The following is a 21653-nucleotide window of genomic DNA, read 5'->3' as shown; positions in this document are numbered from 1 at the left end:
GAGAACATTGTACATAGAAATCAATACACTGTGGCACAATCGAATGTAGTGGACTTCTCTACTAGCAGCAATGCAGTGATCCAGAACTATTTAGAGGTACTTAAGAGAAAAGAATACTATCCACATCCAGAGGAAGGACTGTGGGAAAAGAAACACAGAAGAAAAATAACCATTTGATCACATGGGTCGGTGGGGATATGACTGGGAAAGTAGACTCTAAAAGTGCAACTACTAATAATAATAAGGAAATGGGTCTTGATCGATGGCACATGTTAAGCCCAGTGGAATTGTGTGTTATATATGGGAGGGGGTGGGAGAGAGGAGGGAAGGAACATGAGTCTTGTAACCATGGAAAATTATTCTAAGTAATCTAATTAAATAAAATTTAAAAATAAAAAAAATATAGGAAGGCTTAAATTAGTGAAGACCTATTTATTAATCACTTATGATTGGGCTGCCAATATAATAAAAATTATAACATTAAATTGTTGCTAAATTAGTTTACAGATTTGGTATAATACCAATTAAATGATTTGTAGAGCTAGATAAAATAGCAAAATTTATTTGGAAGAACAAAAAGTCAAATATCTCAAGAGAAATAATGAAAAAAATGAGAATAAAGAAGGCCTACCAGTACCAGATCTCAAAACAATTTGGTACTAACCAGCACCAAAAAAAGAAAAGTTGGTCAATGGAACCAACTGAGGAAATAAGAGTTAAAAACAAATGAATATAGTACTATAGTGTTCAATAAACTCAAGGACACTAACTGCTGGACTCAGACCTCCCCATTTGACAAACATTTCTGAGAAACCTGGATAGCATTCTGACCAAGATTAGGTTCAGACCAGTACCAAATGCCATCTATTACAACAAATTCTAAATGGGTAAAAAGTCATATCATAAAAATTTTTGAGAAAAAAAAGGAGATATGTCACAATTATGAAAAGGAAAATTCTTCAATACACAAAGGATAATGATTATCATAAAATACAAAATTAACAATTTTGATCATATTGAAAACCTGCATTAGAAAATAAATATGCTTATAATCAGAAGGAAAAAATTTTCATAACAAATTTATTCAATGAAAGTCTAATATCTAGAGTACTAAAGAGTTGACATGGAGAGTCATTTCTAAAACAAAGGAATACAAGCTATCAACAACCAAATGAAAAAAAAATGGTTCAAATGACTAATAATGAAGAGCAAGATGACTGAGGATCTGCCTCATACCCATCAGATTGGCAAAGATGACAAGAGGAAAACAGCAATTGTTGGAGCAGTGGTGGGAGAATAGGCAGTTTGTTTCACTTAGTGAAGTTGTGAATTGGTTTAACCATTCATATGTTTACATTTATAGAATGTTTATGTTCTATATCTATAATCTCTCTTTATATACTTATAAGCATCTTCTATGTACCAGGCGGAATGCTAGGTGGTAGGAAGGTCCTCTCTTGGTAATATCTCCTCATTTCCCATCTGACTGCACTCATTGGGACTTTTTTGGCTTTTCCACCAAGCACTCATTGGGAAATCTTATGATCTTGCAAGATCCAGCCAGCCTTGTTTCTCACATCTCCATCAGTACATTCTGTTCCTCTGATTAAAGGGTAGAATCATGAATTCCTCCCTTTAAGGAGGGGAAGAAGACTAACATTTCTTCAGACAACTCATTTTCCACTCACCTGCATTCATTGTGGGCTTCATTGGCTTCCTCACCCTCCCATGTGGCATTTCCTCCTTATCTGTCTCTATCCTCCTTTCAGCTTTCTTGTGTAGGGTTTTCCCCATGAAACTGTAAGCTCCCTGAAAGCACGGGCTTTTTTAGATTTGTGTCCCCAACATTTAGCACAATGCCAGTAAGCACTTAAAAAAAGTTTAATGACTTTATTGACTTACAGACATAGTGGAGAATGGAGGTCTAGAACCAGATGTGCATTTTTGGATATGGACAGTGTCTTGATATGTTTTGTAGGATTATATATATTTGTTATAATGGAGGGCTTCTATTTGGGCAGGGAAGGGAGCAGTGGAGAGGATGCATTAATATGAAAAAAGAGCATTAATAAGGCATTTTTAAAATTTGAGAGTAGGCAAGGAAATCTGTCACTTGGACCAATAATGTTCAACTCACAAGTAAGGCTACAATTTTAAAATGAACTTGTATTTTGGAATTTTGAATTGTAACTCCTATAGGTGTAATTTAAGGATTTTAACCTTGGTGGCTTAATAGATAGAGGGCTGGGCCTGGAGTCAAATTTGGCCTCAGACACTTATTAGTTGTGTGACCCTGGTTAAGCCATTTAATCACAGATTTCCTGACAAAAGGATCCACTGGAGAAGAAAATGGTAAACCATGCCAGTATCTTTGCCAAGAAAATCCCACAGACAGTAGTGGTATGTGAGTCCCTGGGAACACAAATGAATGACTGAACAACAATGTAGATACATGAGAAAATTTCAGCCAAGATGGTGGCCCAGAGATTGCCCCGCTCCTAGTGACACCTCCCAGTCTTTAAGAAAAACCCTGATATTTGCACTAAACTGAATAATGATCAAGAAATCCAATGAGATCCAGTAACTGACATCTTTTGCTCCAGAATTACACAAAAAGTCAGTCTTCAAACAATAGGAAAAGGGCTGTCAGCAAAGCCAGGGCCATGAAGGTTAACCATCACCAGTTTCTCAGAGAAGGGATAGAGGTAAAGATGGCCTATGAGACTCTGCCCAAGCTGGAAAGGTTCTCTAAGAAAATCTCAGGTGGTCAGAAATCTCCAAGGTTATTGTAAATGCACAGTAAGGACCTTGGAAACCTAAGGTTCAGTAGCATTACGTATAGTATCAGAAGAAGTCAAGAATCCAGGGGCTCTAAGGTCCCTGAAGATTCAATACTCTGAACTTCAGAGTTCATTCCCACATATGCTGGAGCATTATTCTTCTTAATCCAATTATACTATGCCCTAAAAATAGGTGTGCATCTAATTTATGGGAAAAAAAAATCCAAAGACAATGAAATGGCTGTGATGATTTTTAGCCATGTGGGAGATGATGAAACTTAAAGCAAATGATTAAGCAACTGACTGAAGAGAAACAAAATGGCAAATATATTAACACACAACAAGACATACCTAAAAATAACAATATAACTAAGTAAGGAAAAACAGACGGAACTGAAGGTGGAATACTAATATTGTCACTAAGAGATCAAACAAGCCTAAACCAGACAGCGGCATAATTCACATTAAAACGCATAAGCCATTTACTGCAGCAGACCTTGAAACTCTGAATTCTTCTTTCAGAATTATTTTCAAAAAGGGAAAAACAACAATTCATTGATGAAACTAGAAACAATCCAAATTTAACATGGCCAGAGGAAGGAACAGACTTAAAGTTATCTAATAATGAAAATCTAAGTTATCTAAAAAAAGAAAGAGAAGATCTATGAAAAGTTTTTCAAAAAGACCAGATACTTGGGGACTATTTGAGAAATCGAGACAGGAAAGTGGGGAACATCCATTAAAGTTCCTCGATAGAGTTATTGAAGTAGCAGAGGATGTGCTTGGATTGAAAATTTAACTGAACAAAATCTCCCAACACATAAGGAGACAATTTGTGAAAGGCAGTAACACAGCTATTAGATCATATTTTAAACTTCAATGCCCAGACTGGGAAACACTAAGTCTGGAAAATTTAAGAAAAACTGCAACTTACATATACCCAGGTCATAAAAAATCCTAGAGGAAAAGGATGAAATAATACAAGAGCTTGAAACCAAGCTCAAGGAGGCAAATAGCACAATTAAACATAAAGAAATTGAAGAAATAAAAAATCTAGCCACTCTGCTATCATACAAACCCACAAGAAATTACATACAAAACAATAGAAGGAGAAATGTACCCAAATGTTTCCTATATGGAGAAATGGGTCACATGGTTTGAGACTGTTATTTAAAGGCACAATTAGTCCAAGCTAATAACAAACTGGAGGTCCTAGAAAAGCAACATCAAGTATAGCAGCAACAATACACAAACAAATACAAAATGTTGTAATTTCAAGAATTCATTGCAAGCACAAGATTTAGAAACCATGGAGAGATACATCCAACAAGGAGTGAAACCACATTATTCGCAAGTAGTCTCAGGTGCTGTCAAACAAAGTCAGTTATGAATCCAGGTGCATGGGGTAACATCAAAAAGGAAAAATGGGAAAGGAAATGGGGAAAATGAAAAGAAGACTGCATGCAAATAGAATATAGGGTTCCAAAAGCACAAAATAAAACTAAAGAGCAGATAGAAGAAGAAATCCAATTAGATAATTGATGTAAATATTAAATGATGTAACAGAGATTAAAGAGAAAATTTTTGGAACAGTGGAACAAAATACAAGGAAAGAGAAAAGAACAGATCTGGCAACAATCTGTAATACACAAACCTTAAACTTATTAGGACATTATGACTTAAAAAGCAAAGAACACAAAAGATTAGATCCAAGCAATAGTGAATTGCATCATGTATGAATTAAGTGAAGGACATGAGCAAACAACAGAATGGTCCAATGGGGAGGAAAATGCAATAACAAAGAACATTCATATTAGCAGACTTCCTAGAGACAATGACACTGAAAGCAGGGATGATATTAGAAAAGAACATAACAATGATATAATAGAAAAGTCAAACTTAAATCCTTATGCCAAAGAATTCCAACCAATAGTAACTGCACAAGAAAAAGCAAACACAAACATTATTACATCATCCTTAAAGTCTCCATGATAATGCAATTTCATTGCAAACTGATGATGGATTGCAAAATGAATGTTCAAAGCAACAAGAAAAGTCTGTAGATGAAGAACAAAATTGGGGTTTGAACAAAATAGAAATACATGCACCTATGGTCCAAGTATGCCAACAAAATGAGAACACAGACCAAGGGTCATGATAAAAGTGGGTAATGAAATTTACCCAGCTCTTATCGATACAGGGGCAACTAAATCTGTTTTAAAAACATCTCCTGAAGGTAGCCAAATCACAAGTTATGTACAAATAATTGGGGCTACAGGGAAAAAAGAGAATACCAAAACTAAAATAAAAAATGGTAATTCTAGGACCCCTAACAACAGAATACACATTCTTGTTAATCCCAGAATGCCCAATAAACCTTCTTGGGAGAGATTTTTTGGGTAAAATTGGAGCAACCATTCAATGTGATAAATCAGGGAAAATCTCTGAACTTTTAAGAAAGCTAGCATTAGTATAGACAGGAATAAAAGAAACCCTCCACCAGTCTTGGCCTCAGCTCAAAAGCTGAGAGACTCAAACCTCATCTAGGGAAACCCCTCTTCCCTAATACCTCCCTAATCCAAATGTGTTATTAACATTTATCTTTACTTGAATATCACAGCCAGATAATAGGAATAACATTTCAGGGGACATAGTGGGAGCCGAACCTCAGGACAACCATTCAACAATAAATGGTCCTTATTGGATCTCTGTTGGGTGACTAAATCTGGGGGGGAGGCTTGTCCCTCAGGAGGGTCCGTGTTTACCTGCTCTGGGGTATCTGCAACATCATTCTATAGAGAAGATGGGACCTCAGGCTATCATAAGTGGCCCATTTCTTGGGAACTCCATTTTTCAAAAATAGTCTCTCAGCAAGGGGCATCTGTCTCCTTTTACCTCACCAGCTGCCATATTTCCTCTCTCCCTTCAACTCCTTTATTCCCTGTTATAAAACCTTCAGTATCTCCTGTTCTTCAATCCCACCCATTTTCCCAATAAATATTACAGAGGCCATAGTTGAACCCATGACTTCTTGTCTCTCTAATTTACTGAGCTCCCTAAATTGCCCCATAAAGCAGCACTTTTGCGATAGCTAAGAATTGTATAATAGTAAGTGTCTGTCTACTAGGATGACTGAACAATTGTGGTACATGAATTCAATGGAATTTTACTGTTCTGTAAGAATGAAGATAACAAATAAAGAAACAAGAGATCTACATGAACTAATGCAGAACCAAGAAAATAGTATATAAAATTACTGCAATGCAAATGGAAAGAATTGTATAAAGAAATCAAGTGAATGTTGCAAAATTATCAGGAATGGCTCCAAGGAAGAGATGAGAAGACACACCCTACCATTTTGCAGAGGTGGAAGGTCCACAATTATGACATATATTTTCAGATTTTGGGGATGTATTGATCAGTTTTGCTGCTCTTTTTTGGGGGGTATATGGGATAGCTCTCTGGAAAGGAGGAAAGAGATAGATACTGGGGGAAATTTTGTTTTGTTAAAAAACAAATTACATTAAATTATTTTGAAAGTGAATTTTGGGAGTTTCTGAAAACTCTGATAAAAACAAAACACAAGCTGACTAATTATATTTATATGAAATTTAATTTCAGTTCCAGATTCTCTTCCTTCCCCATCCCTCCACTGAAAAAGCAAGAAAAACAAAATCTGTATTACAAACATATATAATCAAGGAAAACAAATTTTGGGATTGGCTACCTGGGCACCATATTTCAAGAAATCTTAAATCAAAATATTCAACCTTATTAGAACCAGAGGGCAAAATGAAGATAGAAAGATAATCTAAAAAGAAAAGTCCCAGGAATGTCATAACCAAAATCCAGTTTCTATGTCAAAGAAAAAATACTTCAAGCATTCACAAAGATGTGGTTCAAGTGTCAAAGAACCATTCAGGATCATAGATCTGGCATCTTCTAGCATAAATGAGATCACATTGTGGAACACGATATTCAAAAGGCAAAAGATGTTTATAATAATTTAACTTGCCAAGCCAAGTCTACTCTCATTGGGAGAAAAAATGGATCTTTAGTGCATGAGACCTTTTAAGCATATATGAAGAAAAGACCATCACTGCATAGAAACATTGAAGTGAAAACTCAGAGACAAGAGAAACCTAGAAAAGTAAAATTAATGTGAGTCCTGGAAGGCCTTTATGATCACAGAGTGCTAACATCCTAATAGAAGTAAATTAAGAGATGTGACCCTTCAGAACCTTAATGCCTTCAAAGGGTATTAAGGGGATTATGAGGCCTTATGATGAATCGGTTTTGTTACGCTGTCTTTAAGAAGGGAAAGAGTGTGTAATAGGAGGAAAGAAAGGAATAGAATTTGCTATTTCTCATGTTTAGAGTACATGAGGGGAAAAAGTATATAAATATGGAAGGAGAAGGAGTTGCTAGTTTTATAAAACAGACAAAAGAAAGTTCAACACACAAACTCAATTAGTTTGGAGTAGAAATACAATAGACTCAGCAAAGAAACAAGCAAGGATCCAGAAAGGGCAGGAGTATAAGGTTGGGAAAGAAGTAGCCTTAATCAAAACAAATTCTGTGATCCTGAAGGGAAAACTCAAAAGGGGGAAAAAAAAAAAGCTGAGAATGAGAATTTAAAGGAGTGTCTTAGATTGCCTTTTGGATAATTATGGTTTATTATTGGTTCCAAAGAAATTCCAAAAGGGACCATTTTAGAGAATGCTAGGTTGCACAAACTGATGTGGAGTGGTCAGAAGAACCAGAATAATTCATACAACAATAGTACAGCAAAAGACAAACCTTTCCTCCATCAGGAAATTCTTCTGGCTGTTTCCAGCAATATGAAAAATAACTTTGAAAAACCTAAGAACTCTGATCGGTGCAATGACCAAGCATGTCTCCAGAGGACGTATTCCATGAGGTGTGCTACCCACTTTCTGAAGTGAAGGAAAGAGATCCATTTCTGGACTTTGACACTATGTAGATTCATTTGACTTGCCTCAGGTGCTAAAAGTTTGTTTGTTTTTTTCCTTTTTCTCTTTTTAATGGGAGATGGTGTCAGTGAAACTGGAATTAATGGGGGTGGGGAGAAATTGGGAAGAAGGTAGATTAGTAATATCAATACCCAAAAAAGCAGGTCTTTGAAACATTTTTTAAAATTGCATAGGGAAGGGAGTAGCTGGGTAGTTCAATGGATTGAGAGTCAAGCCTAGAGACGGGAGGTCCTAGGTTCAAATCTGACCTCAGACACTTCCTAGCTGTGTGACCCTAGGCAAGTCACTTAACCCCCATTGCCTAGCTCTTACCACTCTTCTGCCTTAGAACCAATAAGGTAAGGGTTTAAAAAAAATGCATAGAGGAGAATAGAAGCATAGACAAGCAGGTTAGTTTAGAAAGCAATATGTAGAATTTATTATTAAAAAAGCAAGCTGTATGAAACATTCAGTTTCATATGCAATCCTCTATGTTCTGTAGTGAAAGGCTCATTTTTTTGGGGGGGGGTGTGTTTTGAGTTAAAAGAAAAAGGTTCCATGTACTATTTAAAATGAATTATGGGGGGCAGCTAGGTGGCTCAGTGGTTCAAATGTGGCCTCAGATACTTCTAGCTGTGTGATCCTGGGCAAGTCATTTGACTCCAATTGCCCAGCCCTTACCACTCTTCTGCCTTGGAACCAATACATAGTATTAATTCTAAGACAGAAGGTGAGGGTGAAAAACAATTAATTGTGAAGATCAGGCACAGGGGTCAGTCAGCAGAAACCCAGAAAAGTTCTTTTGTGACTCAGAACAATCATGAAGGCAATAAATTTAACTAGCCCTTCTGAGACTTAAGGACAAACCCTTCCTCTACCCAGGAAAATCTTCTGGCTGTTTCCAATGAATTGAAATTAAGATCCTTGGAAACTTTTGTTTTATTATTAAAGACAGCTGAGTAATAAACTTTTGTTACCAAAAAATATTATTAAAGGGGTCCACATTGTTACCAAAAACCCAGAAAGCTAATGATCTGGAATCTTTGAAAGCCAGAGTCCTACTCTGCTTGCAGATTTTTCGTTTGTTCTTAAATGACACCGTGTATGGTCCAGTATATTATTACATGGTTGGATGCTGAAGGTCAGAGATGGCTATTGGTTGAAGGTCAGAGAAATCCATGTGGGTATAAAGGGAGCCGTTGTCATCAGAAATCTCTCTGTGTATCTAAAAGAGAAAGTTACAGATATATATATATATATATTTTAAGCAAGGAAAGCATTATCAAAGTACAGTAAGAACCAATTATTTCTACATTTAAATGTTAATGCTTTCACAGAATTCTCAGTCCTGTTAAGACTTGTTCTTGTGTTTATTGAAACCCACATTGTAGGTTGGTACAGTAAAACAGGAATATTTAGAGCTTGATACTAATAGTGTGTCATGACGGGAATTAATGTGGCTTTCTAATGTTGTCACAACAGTGTGTTCATTCTCAACAAATATTTTTTGATACCCTACTATGAACGAGGCATTATATTGGGCTCTGCTCCTTAAAATTTCACATAGATGCTTCAAAAGGAAGAAAGAAATTGCCATATTTCTACAGAAGGATCACAACTTTCTAAAGCACTTTAAGGATATCAAATCCAAGTCAGTAAGTTTGGAGGAGTGCTGAGATTTACAGCCTAAACGTCTTCCTTTTTCCTATACTTTACTCCTTCTGCAGACTTTGTTCCAGAAAGATTAAAAGGGAAAGGCCATGGAAAATTTGGCTAATTTCTGAATGCTTACCACTCTTCCTCAGAAGTTCTCCTTTTCTGGACTTATCCAGTTCTTCCAAAAACTGTTCAAAACACCTCACATAGGGAGCTAGACTGGTCTTCTTATAATCTAGGGAACAAATAAAATGTGTTCAACTCAACCTTTTAGCATCAAAGGTGTCACAACTGTGGTTGAAGAGCCTATGAATGTCCTTTAATATATGCTACTCCTGTTTGGTTGACTGTTTTCATAGTCATTCTAGTAATAGGCAAAATCAAATGACTATTAAAGGTTCTTCCTCCTAGAAGCTCTGGATTCTAATAATAAGTTTCCTAAAATAGCAATATATTTAATTTTATTTATTTTTTAACCCTTGCCTTCTGTCTTAGAATCAATAAGAAATATTATTTCCAAGGAAGAAGAGTGGTAAGGGCAAGGCAATGGGGTTAAGTGACTTGCCTAAAGGTGACAGCTAGGAAGTGTCTGAGGTCACATTTGAATCCAGGACTTCCAGATCCAATCTAGCTGCCCCCAATATATTTTAGAATAGTCAGGCCTGTGAGTTTTGGAGACAATTAAGACCGTGATGCATTTTCTTCAAAATATTTTAAGCAAAGGTTTTATGTTAAATTCTCTTTTCCCCTTTAAATTATTATTCTATTCGAGTTGTTCACTTGCATGGAAAAAAGTCTACTTTGGAAACTTTTGGCAAGGAAATAATTAACATGCTTTGCAGGTCCATCACATATTGAATTTTAGGATAGTCTAGAGGTTCTTATCCCCACTTATGCAGGTTTAACTTAAAACAAAATCTAGAACATTCACAAAATGTCAGAGGAACCCTCATTTATTCATCCAGTAGATACAGTTGCTGCTATTACTTTGGACTGATGGCAGAGGCAAAATACCTCCTCATTGGAAAGTCGCATGATAAGATAAAAGAGGACAGAACAGGACGCACCGTAATATAAGAACTTTGTGCCTTTCCCCTCACTCCCAAAAAACTCGTCGTGAAACTTTCTCATCTCGGTGGACACGCCATAGGAACAGCAAACAACCCTTTAAAACGGTGTTTAAGCCTCACAAAGGCACTTTCCAGTTGCCAATGCTGTGCTGAAGCCACAACTTTGCTACACTCCAGCCGTCACAGGCGGAAAAGGCTTTCAGACCTTTAGCCATGAGACCACAACGCCTCTTCCGCCTCTTGGCAGAAAAGCCACGAGGTACCCTGCCAACGCTAGCCAGGAAAGTGGGCCTGGTGCAGAGTCGGCTTGAAAAGCAGCGGGAGAGGCAGCGCCCGGCTCAGTGGGTAGGGTGGGGCTTGGAGGGAGGCGGCCTCACTCGGCCCTTCGTGTATGCCCAGGGACCAAGGGAGGTCACGTAGGACACACTCCGAAAACCCTCACGTGCTCGACCAATCCTGCCGATTGTAGAAATGGAAGGCCTCAGACCCCTGCCGGGCCAGGCTCTGAAAGCGCTGGAGCGCAGGCCTTCTTTTTGTGACTCCACAAGGGGACACCAAAGCTCGGCTTGCAAATGTGCCGAGAGGGGTCTCCATAAAACATGCGACTCTGCGCAAGCTCAGCCTCTACAGAACCCTCCCAGGGCTCTCAGAGCTGAGGGGCCTCCCCAGTACTTGAAGACGCTGCCCTTCCCCCTTCTTCACGCCCACAGCTGCCCCTCTGGCCTGCTGAAAGTCCACCAGGCCGCCCCTCCCCCACTCCACGCCCGCAGCTGCCCCTCTGGCCTGCTGAAAGTCCACCACGGGTTAATAAAAGGAACCAGTCTCGCCTCTGGGACCACCAGGTCCCATTCCGCAAGCCGCACAGTCAAGGGCTCAGTGAGGTCTGGGGAGTGCTCCCAGGAACCGGAACCGGGGCCTTGAAGGGAGACCCAGAGCTGCAAAGGAGGAAGGCATGAGATGAGCCTGGCTAGACAGGCAGGGACGCGCGGGGGCGGGCCTTGAACATAAAGCAGAACAGATGGAGAATTATTTGGCGGGTAGCAGGGAGCCTCCGAGGATTCTGGAGGCGTGAGATCATCAGATTTATTTTAAAAGTGACACCCAGGGACGGCTGGGGCACCATGGATAGGCCGGTTCAAAGTCGGCCTCAGACCCTTCCCAGTGGCGGGACCCCGCCCCCCCTGGATGTTACTAAGAGGGAAGCCGAGGGTTAAAAAAATGAAGAGCCACTGAAAAGGGAGAGTGCAAGGCAGGAAGGCTCATTAGGAGGCCCTTCGATAGGCTAGCCCCGTCCGCAGAGCGGGGATTTTCTGGGCGCAGCCCCTGGACGCAGAGAGGCACTGAAAACTGCTGATGGCGGTTCTGAGGAAAAATCTGCAGCCGCGTGTGGGCGCAGGACTCGTGCGCGTGCGCAGGAGCGCCCCTCCTTCGTCACTTACCCCTCGTGCGCCGCTTCACTTCGGCCTCGGCTTCGTTCTCCTTGTTCCCGTCCTCTTCGCTAGCCGACACCACGTCCAATTCCCGGCAGATCTGGCTGCAAGGGGAGAACGTGGCGGCTGAGTGGTCGCCACAGCCACGGAATTCCCAGCGGCCAAGAAAAGCTAAACTAAACAACACACCTTATGGTAGGCACCGCAAAGGGGTCAAATCGATCCACTCTCTGCAAATCAATAGGCACAGAAATGCGACCTACAAGAGCCAAAACAAGCGTCACTCTCCTTGCTGATGGGGCCAGTCACTGTGGTCAGGAGTTACAAGTGTAAAACCAGAGGGGGTCATCCGCCTCGAGGGCTCAGCTCCACCCATGTCCCCAATCTGGCCCAAGAAGCGAAACCACATCCCACCGGGACATATTTGAGAATGCCTCGCTGGGAGGCAGAGCGTGGCCTGGGGAGGCCAAGGCCACTCCTCAGTATTGCGAATTTTATTACTTTTAAATTTATACTTGGGACTTCTTAAAAGCTAAAAAAAGATCTAAAAATGTCTTTTACAATCACCGAGAAAATGAGGGATGGAGATGGTACCAGGGAGGGAATGCAGAGGCCTGGATTCTAATCTCAATTTTATACCTAATTAGAAGTATAATGAACAGTGGACAATTAATCTCTCTAGGGTTCCTTCCAGCTCATGAATTCTGATGTTAATAGTGTGAATAATAGACCCATTTAGAAAGTACCTAGTTAGTGTCAACCTAGCCTGGCCAGTGCTTGGCCCATTGTAGGTGCATGAAAATTTTCTTTAAATTTGAATTTGTTAATCAACTATATAGAAAAAAATTAACCCAGTTACCTAATGAATTACTGGATACCAACTCTTTAATCTTTCTTTCTGAGTAGAGGAAACTCTACTCATAAGACTTTCTTGCTATAATAAACTCTGGGGCGCAGCTGGGTGGCTCAGTGGATTGAGAACCAGGCCTAGAGATGGGAGGTCCTAGGTTCAAATCTGGCCTCAGACACTTCCCAGCTGTGTGACCCTGGGCAAGTCACTTGACCCCCATTGCCTTAAAAAAAACCCCAAAACAGAAGAACTTCCATTTCTGATATATAGGTATTCAAAATGTTGTCTCGTTATTAGTTCCCAGGTATATGCCTATCACCTTCCTCTTAATCTTTGTTATACTCCAATACCCATGATAGGAGGCCCACAAACACTTGGTTTTATATATCTGCAATTGTATGTCTCAAAAAAGCAATACAATTTAAAAATGTGCATTTCCTACCTGTGTTTCTTTACTATTTAAACTGTACCTGTTTTAGGATGAACGCTGAATGGACTCTTCAGTAAGTGATTGATTCCTTTGCTGACATTAATATCCAGGCGAGGAAAACAGTACTGTAGCATGATCTCCCACTCTACCCAGGGTCCAAACTTCTCACTTCTGACAGGCTTTGGAAAACAAACAGAAGCCCAATGGGATAAGCAGCAGAGAGTCTTTAAAAAGACGGATGATTTTTCTTCTCTGTTGGTCTGGTTCTGTGATTTCGTGGGTGTAGCAAACTCCTGAGAGGAAACTCTGTACCAGTGCAGCCAGGTATGTACTCTGACTTGCTTGGGGCGCTTCTAAGGGCCCACGCTATGGCCACATAGCACTATGGCAAAGGAGGGCTCACACTGATTCAGTGAGGCCATGCTGCAACTCTTAAGTCTTTTTACAAGTAAAAATGACCAATTCTTTTCAACATTCTACGAAAAAAAATGAGAGCTCAATAAATCATTTTTTCCCTTTCCCAAACCAAATATTTTTGAGGAACATACCCGATTTTTGCTCACCACTTTCTTCAAATATTCCCAGCGCTGGACTGAATTGTGACACCTTTGGAATCCTTGCTGAAGATCAGCATGAAGAGGTGACAGGCAGTTAAGAAATGAGGACACTAGCTTATGGCACAAATAAGGCAAATTCTAAGTTCACTTAAGGTGGATCTTCATAAGATGGCTGAAAGTTGTAGATATTTCAGGGGTAAATCCTAATTTTCTTAGAGTTACAATTTAAAAAACAAACAACAACTTTAACCATTAAAAAAATATAATGTTGGCTTGCCAGAAAGCCTTCTTCATGAAGCAGCAACAACTTAATCATTATTCCTAATCAAACTGCAAGAAGAGCTTAGGATAAATTCTCCTGGATCTACATATTTTACGACTTCATTTAGTTATTTGGAAGAAGTAATATTCCTAGCCCTAAATTCTGGAGGAGGGTCAACTTCCAAAGCTGGAGAAATGTATAAATGCAATACAAAAGCATATTGCTTTTTAAATCAACTAGATGTTCTGAATGCCAATTCTTTGTTCCTATTCTTACAGTTCATTAGGAAATGTGCACAGACAAGAATAACTCATGGGAAAAAATCCTCAGAGTAAAAAAAATTACATTAATAGAGGTGAATGATAAAAAAGATTAAAATAGGGCAGAAAACATTATTCACAGAATTACAGATAAAGACATCTAGTTTAATAATTTCTTTAGAAAGGATATATTCAGGAATGAGAGTTAAAATCTTATCCCATTTCTCTTTGTTTTCAAGAATATCTTGACCAGCCAGGGCATATTCTTCAAAATATTTTTCTACTATGTTTATTGATTTTCTGTAGGAACAAAAATGACAAACCCATTATTAGCAACATATTCACACAGGGCTTCTATTATTTAGTGGGATTAGTTACTCCATTCATGTGTTATTCAATTTTCACTGAATTGATAGTTAGATGTGCAAATGTTAATTAAAGCCTGAGATACTGTAGTGTCAGAGTAGCCTTAAATAGGACGAAGAATCTCATAACAACATCTTAAAAGGAGAAATTGGCCCAAAACAAAAAAACAGCCAACAACGATACATATGAGGTATGTTTCTATGAAGTTTGGTCTTAGAGAAGATGACGAAAATCTTGAATCACATTAATAATTTTTTTAACAGACCTGACAAAAGGGTGAATCTTTGTGCTGAGATGAACCTTCTTTTTCATGTCTTCTCCTCCCTGAAAAAGTCAAAAAGAGCTGTTTGTGTATTAAATAGGACAAGCAAATTTTTTAAAATTATTCAAGTGATTTTATTCTTTGTAACCACAAGGATATAAAAATACACAAAATGTTGATTATATTCTTTCTTTAAATAGGGATGCTTGGGAGCTGTTCCAACACTTAACATTTTATATAGTAATTTCCATGGACACAAATGAATAGGAAAAACAATTTAATTTCCCTCCGCATTATAATGGTAAAGATGCATAAGCAGTTTTGAAATATCAAACTGTCCCTGAAGGGTTTCCAGGTAAAATCAGCTATTCATTAGTCACTCTAGAAGGGGACACCCCGAAGGTGGGAGTGACCAGAATAAAGCTTTCAATTTGTGTACTACTAAGGATTGGCAGGTCAATGACCTGCGTGAGGCCCACAAGGGCATTTCCACTCTGGCCGGTACCTTCACAAGACTTAGATATTCTACTATCCCAGAGCGGACTGCTGAGGACAATTTTCTGACGGCTTCATCGCAGACCCAACAATGGACACCTCTCCTTCCCGAATACACCCAGAGGCAATGTTTAAATCCGAAGTCCTCTGTGGAGAGAAAAATTGGGTGTTTTCTCTTTCCTGGTAAATCCACTCATACCTTCTAAAATAGACACTGGGTGGCCGGTGTGATGTTTGCAGACAGTAGTCCCTATAAGACTCCATTTTTCTGTCACATGTGACGAATAAGACATGTGCCGGTCTTGAGAAGGAATGAAAGAGCATAAAGCCGTGCTCAGAATCAAACTGTTCCTTTAAGAAGGGCTCTCTTTTGTCATTAGGGGAACGTCCCCCAAAGGGCCTGGTCTGTGGGGCTCCGTGGGATCAGGCTGAGGACTCTTCCAGAACAGGCTAGCGGCGTGCGCTTATTCCTCGTCCCCGGGCTCATCATTCCTCCTCGTCCCCGGGCAGTTCCCTGGCTCCTACCAGAGGGGCCTGGGAGGCACTTACCTTTCAGAGCTCTGTCCAGGATGTGGATGGCCACTGTCATGAGGGTCCAGCACTTGGAGCATATATCTGCAGAACTGAAGCCGAGGGGCGTTAGTGTCGCTGCGGGCCCCGGAACCCTCCGCCCAGCGGGGACGGCGCGGCCTTACCTGCAGCACCTCCGCACGTCGTCATAGTCCGTCATGTCAATGTCAAACACCAGCTCTTTTTCCTGCGCCTGAAAAGCCCCCAGCTTCACCGTGCTGTGCTGGATGGGCTGTGGATGAGGAACCCAAAGAGCTGTGAGGGCCAGGCAAGCGTCTGCCTTCCCCCCATCCCAAGCACCAGGCACGCAACAGCAGGCCAGGGAAGAAGACAGCCGGTGGGGTAAAAACCGGTGCAATCCAATTCTCGCGGATCCCACAAAGGGGGAGTTGATGAGAACCGAACGCAGGCTGGCCTCCTGGACTTCTGGGCTCCCAAAGAAGGCGCTCTTTGTATATGACCCAGAGAATGGTTCACCAGGAGGGAAAGGTTTTCAAATGCCTGATAAGCCACTACCGTAACATAAAGTGCTAATTGCAGAGAATTCCAAGGAGTTCCGCTTCCATTTGAACAACACGGATTAAGCCTCTGCTAGTGAGGATCCTCTGCTAAGTCTGGAGAGATGCACTTTATTTTTATTTTTTTAACACCTCACCTTCTGTCTTGGAGTCAATACTGTGTATTGGTTCCAAGGCAGAAGAGTGACGAGGGCTAGGCAGTGGGGGTCAAGTGACTTGCCCAGGGTCACTCTGGATGATCAGCACCCCTCCCCCATGAAATGATTCTGTATTTACTCGCTTATGTAGAATCACTTTTATTCTCAGCCAAATGTAAGCTTCTTGAGTGTAAAGGCGGTTTTGTTTTGTGCCCTGAGCCTCCAGCACCGTGCCTGACGCATAGTAGGTCCTTAACAAACCCTTAACCTTCCATCTTAGAATCCCCGCTAAGTCGTGGAGGCAGATGAGCAATGGGGCTAGGCAAGGGTTAAATGGGCCAGCTAGGAGTGTCTGAGGCTAGAGCAGAACCCTGGCCCTCCTTCCGCACCCCCCCGGGCCTCCGGGCTGCCCCTGAGGCGTGAACCCTGAAAAGCTATCCAAGGCAGAGTTAGGCCTGTCCGCTCACCGTCTCCAATCCAACGGCGTCTCTTTAAAGGCATTTTATCGTGAAGTTGTCCCCCGCTCCCGCGGAGCCTGAGGAACAGAGCTCCTTCGTGGTCCTCCTCCAGTCGTACACCTTCCCAAACCACCCGCCCGCCCGGGCGCCTTCACGGACAAGCGCCGTGCGAGGACCCGTGACATGCCGCCACGGGCCCGGGGCACTGCGCTGTCCCTGAAGGCCGCCCGTGGGCAGGGAGGCGGCCATCCCCAGCCATCTGCCCCTCCGTGGGCCCCATGGTTTGGAACGGGATCCTCACTGTCCTCCTGCCTCCATAGCGTAATCCACCCTCTACACAGCTGCCCACGGGATTACCTTAAAACGTAGGCCTGACCTGTCATGCTCCTACTCAAACAAGTCCAGTCTGATCCACTTAGAAAACTCACCGTGGAGGCAGGTGTGTGGCTCAAGGCTTAGAGCCCTGGGCCCGGAGTTCCAATCCAGCCTCAGACCCTTCCTAGGTGGATGACCCTGGGCAAGTCACTTCCCCAATACAGTGCTAGGCTCGGAGTCAGGAAGGCCTTAGCTCAAATCTGGCTTCAGACACTTCCTTGCTAGGGGACCCGGGGCAAATCACATAACCTCAGACGGCCCAGCAAAAGGATTCGCCGGAGAAGGAAACGACAAACCGCTCCGGCTTCCTTGTCCAGAAAACCCCAGCACAGCCCGGACCTTGGGCCGTCCGTGCCGAGGAAGACGAGCAGATACTTACTCTGTGGGAATACACTGCTCCGATATCAATTTTGTAGGGATTCAACTTCTGTATCTCCTTTTCCATTTCACTCTGGTTGTTGAAAGACTGGTAGCGAATATATATATCATCTTTGAGAGTGAATGAAAACTCCCGGTGCTGAAAATAATTCTTCACCACTGTAAAACACAAGGCGCGTTTTAAGTCCGCGTGGTGCCGGAGGCAGCCATGGCAATAAGCCATCAGCAGATATCGAGGGCTTACTCTTTAACTGAATTCAGTAAGTATCACTTAGGTGCAAGGAACTGTGCCAGATGTGGTAGAAACAACGATGAAAGATAAGAAAGTCTCCTTTGATCTCGTGCCCATCTTAGCAAACTGATCATAGACATGATACAGCCTGGAGCTGCCTTGTTCCTTATTGAGGAGGGGGAAGAATATTTGAAACAAAGGAATAGTCCAGGAAGAGCTACTTATAAGCCATACTATAGGCAAGTTTTCGAGGACTATGGTTACTGCAGTATGCCTACATCTATATTTTAAACAGTAGACACAGTAAATAAGCAAATAAACAAAACTCTTACCTTCCATCAATCCACAATACTGTGTACTAGTTCCAAGGCAGAAGAGCTGTGAGGGCTAGGCAGTGGGGGTTAAGTGACTTGACCAGGGTCATACAGCTAGGACGTGTCTGAGGACACATTTGAGCCACCTAGCTACCCCCAAACATAATAAAGGAACAGAAACTGATTCCATCAGACATAGATTTTTAATAACATTAATTCCTTAAGCAGGTAAAATGCAGTTTCACACACCAAATTCTTCCCATCTGCCAGCTGACAAAAGTCAGGCTCTGCCTAGTCTCTGGGTTTATTTGCAGAAAACCTGGTGGTCAGGATGACAGTGACCAAGGCATATGTGATGATGGAATGACACAGAAGCTTTTCTCTGTTCTTTGCCAGATGGTCAGGAGGCATTACAATAGCCAATGAAGGGTGGCAATTCCAAGCTGCAGAATAGTTGACAATGGCACCCTCATGTGTTCCTTCACTTTCAGGAGACTGCAATTTAACTGCAGCATCACAAAGTACTAAACCCTGATTTCTAAAAATAATGAAGCCTATTTAATCCCACTGTTCTGATTGAAAATGCTTTTGTTAGAGCAAAAAGATTTTATGAACTATTAATAAAATTAAAATTATATAAAATATGATTTCTTCTTTACCTACAAAAAAAGGCTATTACTTTGGGAAAATGGACAACTCACTTAACCCCTATTGCCTAACTCTTACTACTCTTCAATTCTAAGACATAAGGTAAAAGTTGTGTTTTTTTTTAAGTGCTTTTCTTTCATTCATGCACAATTTTCACCTAGTTGCTCCTAGTTTAGCATTTTGGAGGCAAGCAGAGCAAGTTGAATCCAATCCAATCCAATCTAACCAGAACTCATTAAGTAACTACAAGGAGGCAGATGTGAGAGGCATCAATGATAGTGAGCAGGGATCAAGCTGGCCCCAGAGCACAGAAGACCTGGCTTCAAGTCCTGCCTCAGATACAGGCTGGCTGTGTGACCAGAGGCAAGTCACTTCAACTCACTGTCGGTAACAATAACGATGATGTTAGCTGACATTCATATTGCGCTAAAACAAAAGTGATGGCTAATATCCTGAAGCACTTCAACAATAATAATGATGCGAAGCAACCACATTTACATTGCGCTTCAACACCAACATCAATAATAACGATGGCCGCTAACATTTATAAAGCGCTTCCTACGTGCCAGGCTCAAGCCACCCTCAGAAGTGGGGCGCTGGGTCACAGACACCGGTCAGTCCCACCCCTATCCCGGGCTCCCCAAACGCCCTTCCCTTTTCCCTCCCCCAGGGCGGCCCTTCCGGGCTCCCAGCTCAGCCCACCCCGATGAGGAGCCCGTTCCGAGTTCACCTCCGCCATAGTTGAGCCAGCGATAGTACTGGGAGAAGGGGAAGAGCCTCCGGTAGTACAGCTTGAGCAGCTCAGGCAGCTCGGCCGGGTCAAACGCCTCCATGGGCTCGGGGGTTTTGCCTGACAGCCCCACTGGCGGGAAGTCACCCCAACCTCACAGTTTGGCGGGAAATGGGAATCCCTGAAACGGATCCACTACGCAGGCGCAGGCAGGGCACAACGTGAAAGTCTTCCGCGGGGCCTGCTGGGAATTGTAGTTTTTGGCTCTGTAATCTGAGCTGAGGAGCTCGTGGTCCTTCCCGGGAGGGAGAGAAGGGAAAGGAGCGATTCGAAGACTGGTTCGAGACAGAAGGGATGTGGGAGATTACGCAGTCCTATCCCACCCTTTTGCAGAGAAGGGAAACTAATTCCAAGAATCATTAACCTGAATATGCAAATATATTTTGCAGGATTTACCTCACTTGTATAATGATATATTTCTTTCTTTCCCAATGGGTGGGGAAGGGAATAGAAGGAAGGAGAGAATTGGGAACTCAAAATGTTATAAAATGAATGTTAAAATAAAGTTCCAGTGAATTTTTCGTGTTTAAAAAAAGGGAGGGGATGATGGATAGGATCACAAAGGGCTGGGAGATGTGGTGCCCCCATTTTTGTTCTAATAATTTACCTCTCAGTCTCTACCAGGACTGGAAGAAAGTTGACACTATTCCTTAAAGACAAAGTCCTACTTTTATCTGTAGATCATGAGGAATCTGAAGCTTCCCTTTCAGGAAATAGAATTTCACCTTCTTTTAATTGATTTCTCCCATTCAGAGGGGAACTCAGGTTACAGAATTTTGGGAAGTAGCCCAACAGAAAAACTGATCTCCAGATATAGTCCCCGGACTCTCCTTATGTTTGACTCCCACAATTGCTAATTGCATATTGTTTAAGCTAGTTAGGATTTGACAGTATGTGAAGTCATTGTCATTCTTCCAAGAGCAATAGCTCCCTCCCAAGTTTCATCAGTCTTTTAACTACTAAATTCAATAGCTTTTTCTCACTCTTCATTTTACTTCTTTATAACTTAAAAATAAAAACAAAAATTCTTACCTTGAATCTTAGAGTCAATACTGTGCATTGGTTACAAAGCAAAAGAGTGGAAAAGGTTAGGCAATGGGGGTTAAGTGACTTGCCCAGGGTCACACAGCCAGAAAGTGTCTGAGATCACATTGGAACCCAGGATTTCCCATCTCCAGGTCTGGCTTTTAATCCACTGAGTTATAGTTGCCTGTGTCTTTGTAACCTTTGAAGCCCTGTCTTAACCTTTTTTGTGTCCTGAATTCAATGAATCTAATGAAGCCTCAGAATAATATTTTTTATTATTTATTTATTTTATTTTAAAATTAAACCCTTACTTTCTGTCTTGGAACTATTGGTTCCAAGGCAGAAGAGTGGTAAGGGTGAGGCAATGGGGGTCAAGTGACTTGCCCAGGGTCACACATTTTGAACCTAGGACCTCCTGTCTCTAGGCCTGGCTCTCAATCCACTGAGCTATATATTTTTAAATGCATGAAATAAAAAAAAATATGGAATTACAGAGAAAACCAATTATGTTCAACTATGGATAACAAAATTATTAAAAGTCCCAAGTTCATAGATCTCTCCTGAAATCTATACAAGAACCCCTGAAGGGTACTTGAGCCTTAGGTTAAGAATCTAGACCAAACCTTTCTAGAAATTCCATCTTCTCTTTTCTTCTGTGAAAGAAATCTCTCCTGACTCTTCTACCTCTCTGATAAATTCTTTTTAGTCCACTTCATTAGATAATCATTCCCTTTCTTCCTCCTAAGTGTGTTTGTCTTCCAAGACAGTGCTCTGGGCTCTCTTCTTTCTCTATACACTCTCTTAATTATCTCGCCA

General features: G+C 41.4%; 1 protein-coding gene across 2 annotated transcripts; it reads right to left on the bottom strand.

The window, feature by feature from the left end:
* Window positions 1-7432: 7432 nt before the first annotated feature.
* Window positions 7433-19969, bottom strand: PRIM1 (DNA primase subunit 1). 2 transcript variants are annotated; one of them, XM_056797828.1, is made up of 13 exons: window positions 19752-19969; window positions 17829-17986; window positions 16087-16193; window positions 15941-16014; window positions 15402-15538; window positions 14900-14958; window positions 14459-14568; window positions 13738-13829; window positions 13230-13368; window positions 12099-12168; window positions 11919-12013; window positions 9546-9644; window positions 7433-8978 (listed from the first exon to the last, which is right to left on the bottom strand). In XM_056797828.1, exons 1-13 carry the CDS (start codon window positions 19852-19854, stop codon window positions 8959-8961), a joined length of 1263 nt encoding a protein of 420 aa, XP_056653806.1. In that variant the 5' UTR covers window positions 19855-19969; the 3' UTR covers window positions 7433-8958. The 2 variants fall into 2 exon arrangements, 1 of the variants encoding a protein (XP_056653806.1); XR_008911980.1 differs by lacking the exon at window positions 7433-8978 and adding an exon at window positions 10477-11414 and having other exon boundaries at window positions 9543-9644; window positions 19752-19951.
* Between the last annotated feature and the right edge of the window lie 1684 nt (window positions 19970-21653).

Source organism: Monodelphis domestica, chromosome 5 (genome assembly GCF_027887165.1).
Source record: "Monodelphis domestica isolate mMonDom1 chromosome 5, mMonDom1.pri, whole genome shotgun sequence".
NCBI classification, from domain to species: domain Eukaryota; kingdom Metazoa; phylum Chordata; class Mammalia; order Didelphimorphia; family Didelphidae; genus Monodelphis; species Monodelphis domestica.
The sequence above is the reverse complement of the archived record's forward strand: the minus strand, read 5'-3'. Positions and strand labels throughout refer to the sequence as shown.